A 3,271-nucleotide genomic window follows, 5' to 3' on the forward strand; every position below is an offset into this window, starting at 1 on the left:
ACATGTTCGATTCTAGGTCTGTTCGATTTTGGAAGCGTTCGAATTCGTCGTACCCCCGCAAATACGGTATTCTGAAATTTTTAGACTCGAGGAAAAAACGAAATATGACCACAACCATAACCATCATTCTCTCAACCTTCTGTATACATAAATACAAAAAACCTTACCGCTTTCTGACTCATGCATGGCCATCATAATGTTTACGTTTTTTCGTTAGTCAGTCGATGAGCTGTAAAAATATTAACATTTACTAAAGGTTTAGCATCAATCTCGCCTCTCAGTGGAATCATCAAGGGCATCTCATCTGCAACAGTGCACGAATGCTCTTCTCCACGGAAGAAATACCGAACTGTGAGCATCTTCGGGTCTCCTGGACAGGGATCGTAGAATCCTGGCAATTGACTCTGAATATTTTTTTTATCAATTTGAAGGCACACTAAGCAAGATTACCTTCACAGTATATACGCGGAGTTGGCTATCATTAACCATTGCTTGAAGAGGGACCGTCACATCAATCGTTCGTTCTCCAGCTAACGGATACGCTCTCGTTCCGCTGATATCGCATTGGCCGTAGCGAGCACTTTCGATGATGACTCCATTTTTCGATTCTTCGTCTCTCTTTATTCTCTCAGCGGTTGCTCTCATTAGATTCACAATATTCGCAGCTTCTTCTTTCTTTGCTACATCAACTTCTTGCTCTCGTGAATTGTCCTCAAACATCATCTTGAATCTCTCCCACCATGGACGGAAAATCATTTTCGCCAGTTGGAAAGTGAAGTATGGAATCGCAACACCATAAAGTACACTCCGAGAAAGAGCCTCCTTGTCGTCGCATAAAACGATTTGCCAGTCGAAAGTAGATTGTCCAGCCTTCAGTTTGAATTTCGTGTACAATAAACACGAGGGGAATGAGAAATGAAAAGAACAAGACAATCGGGAATATCTCGACAGTCGACGATCCATAATGATTGCTGGATTGATTCCATAGGTGGTCATCTGTACAGACATTTCTGTGACTGCATCATTTTCAGGTTTCCGGATGAAATACACCAAACGAACGTTTGAATTGACCGGAGAGAGCGTCAAACTTCCCACTGCTTTTGCATGGTTATTTTCAGTATGGACCATTGTTGTCGTGAGAGCGTTCGCAATTGGTGAGATATTCAGAACAATACTTCCTTGCCAGCGAGGATGAAGCTTCATTGAGTAAACTGAAACATTTTTTTATGCTAAAACTAGATTAATTGTGACACGAGTTGAAATTTATGATTCAAAATTGACTCACTCAATGCGATAGATGGAATGAACGCTTCATGAAGCATATTGTACTGTAACTGTGGTTGTACAATAACGGCAGCTCTTGTGAAGACGTTACGAGCAGCCCGACACGTCAGAGAGACAGAATCAGCCGACAGAGAAACAGTGTTCTAAAAAAAAGTTGGTTAATTATGTTCAAGAAAACCTGACGAACTTCTAAATTAACATTTCCAGCAACACGTTTCCAAACAGCCGACACACTACCATCTCCTCGTCCATTACCAGTTTTCACTCTTCCTGAAAGTCCGAAACGATCGACTCCAGTGAAAGCACAATCAACTGACTGAGAAAGAGAGATTCCCAAAAGTTGAGGTGGATATCTATCTTCCTCGTTTTCTTGGAACATTCCTGCTACTGTGGTTTTGATCATGAATGTACTAGTAGGGTGAACTCTTTGTAACATCAGCTCGCGCTCCTTCAGTCGTTGGAGAAACTCATATTCTTTTCGGATATTCTCTGGATTTGCTGACCGGGAGACTAGCTCCCATCCCTGTGTATCCAATCCTTGTACTCCAAGAGCATCATAAATCGCTCTTTGTTTCGGATCCAATAGTACTTCGTGAGCCCTTCTTAGTTTCACAAAAACACGCTCCGCGTCTTTTTTCTCATCGTTATCAGTGAATCTGTCCGGATGAAACATGAGGCATCTTTTGCGGTAAGCCTTTATGATCTCGTCATCTGTCGCCTGAAATATAACCATTATGTATTTCTTTTCTGTAAAATATTCACATCTTTGGGAACATTGAGAATCGCATAAAAATCTATTTCTTCTTCTTCGTCGAGCAAAAGATCCCCGTCTTCGTCCCCACAAATGGAAGATCCTGAGGAAATAGACATCCTGTAAAAAAATTATATTTGTAAATAACTTGATCATTTATTTTTCTGATGCAATTATAGTTTAATGGAAAGGATTTACATTATGGAAGAAATTTTACAACAATACAGCAACAAAGGAACTTTTTTAAAACAACAAAACCTGTAAAAGTGATTCGGTTGAAATTCAGAAAATTCTTTTATTTTTCATCAAAATTTGCAGAAAACATTAGACACGACTTTTACGCAAAGGATCTGAAGATGCGCCTATTGAATTGCTTGCGCATTGATGGTTTCCGGCGGGAGTTCAAATTATGTCGCAACTTTGTAATGTAACATTCTACGATATTTCCTGAGTTAGGTTCATGACTTGATATTGAAAAGAGAATTATGTCGAAAACAAATGATATGTGTTTATTTCTTGATGCGTTTTGTTAAATTCAATTCACAATTTAATGCAAAATCCAATTTATCAGCTACCTTGTGAAGGGCACTGTGTGTCAAATATAAAAGATGGGGGAGGGAAAGTGGGGGAGATCTTCAAAAATAGATCACATTATAAAGAAGGAAGAAATAACCAAATTATTGAATTTTTATTGGCATTTTTTTTTTGAAAATAATAATAAATAAAAAGAAGGTGCTGTTGTTGTTTTTTCGGTTGTTGGCGAGATGGTGTCGGAATGTTTTTTGGGTGGGAGGGTGTGATAAGATCATGGGGAAAACTAGGATTACACTATCTGAGATGACGTGATACCGGGAGTCAGAAGATGTTGAAGAAGACGTTGGAGTAGATATCAGTGTTTCTTTTGCTTTTTGGCTGGGAGTGGATACTGAAAATCTTTTATTGAAGATGGGAAGACATGAAAAAAAAAATTTTTCGAAATTTTTCATATAAGCCTCTCACGGAGATGAACTTGTGGGACTAGTATTGAAGATGCGGCGCCGCTACCAGCTGAGCCACACAAACGAAGCTAGAGCGGCAGCCCGATGGCTTCGGGAATTTAAAGGGGATTGTTTGTTCACCGAATTTTAGATCGACTCATTTTTCGCGCCCCACTCGCTGGGCCTTGCTCACCCACCCACAAACCCAGTGAGAGGAATATTTCTGCAAAAAAGTCCTTCTCTCTCCATCTTTCATTTC

General features: G+C 39.7%; 1 protein-coding gene across 1 annotated transcript in view; it reads right to left on the reverse strand.

Moving 5' to 3' along the window:
* Window positions 1–217: 217 nt before the first annotated feature.
* The window catches only part of Cbr-dnj-9, a gene marked incomplete at both ends in the record, with an annotated part of 9,042 nt that continues 5,988 nt past the window's right edge, over window positions 218–3,271 (reverse strand). Inside the window, 6 exon segments of the mRNA XM_002648319.1 lie at window positions 218–229; window positions 252–404; window positions 451–1,211; window positions 1,286–1,427; window positions 1,472–2,002; window positions 2,015–2,155. Of these exon segments, the coding sequence (XP_002648365.1) occupies window positions 218–229; window positions 252–404; window positions 451–1,211; window positions 1,286–1,427; window positions 1,472–2,002; window positions 2,015–2,155 (1,740 nt within the window).

Source organism: Caenorhabditis briggsae (genome assembly GCF_000004555.2).
Source record: "Caenorhabditis briggsae AF16 supercontig from assembly CB4, cb25.NA_192, whole genome shotgun sequence".
Taxonomy (NCBI): Eukaryota; Metazoa; Nematoda; class Chromadorea; order Rhabditida; family Rhabditidae; genus Caenorhabditis; species Caenorhabditis briggsae.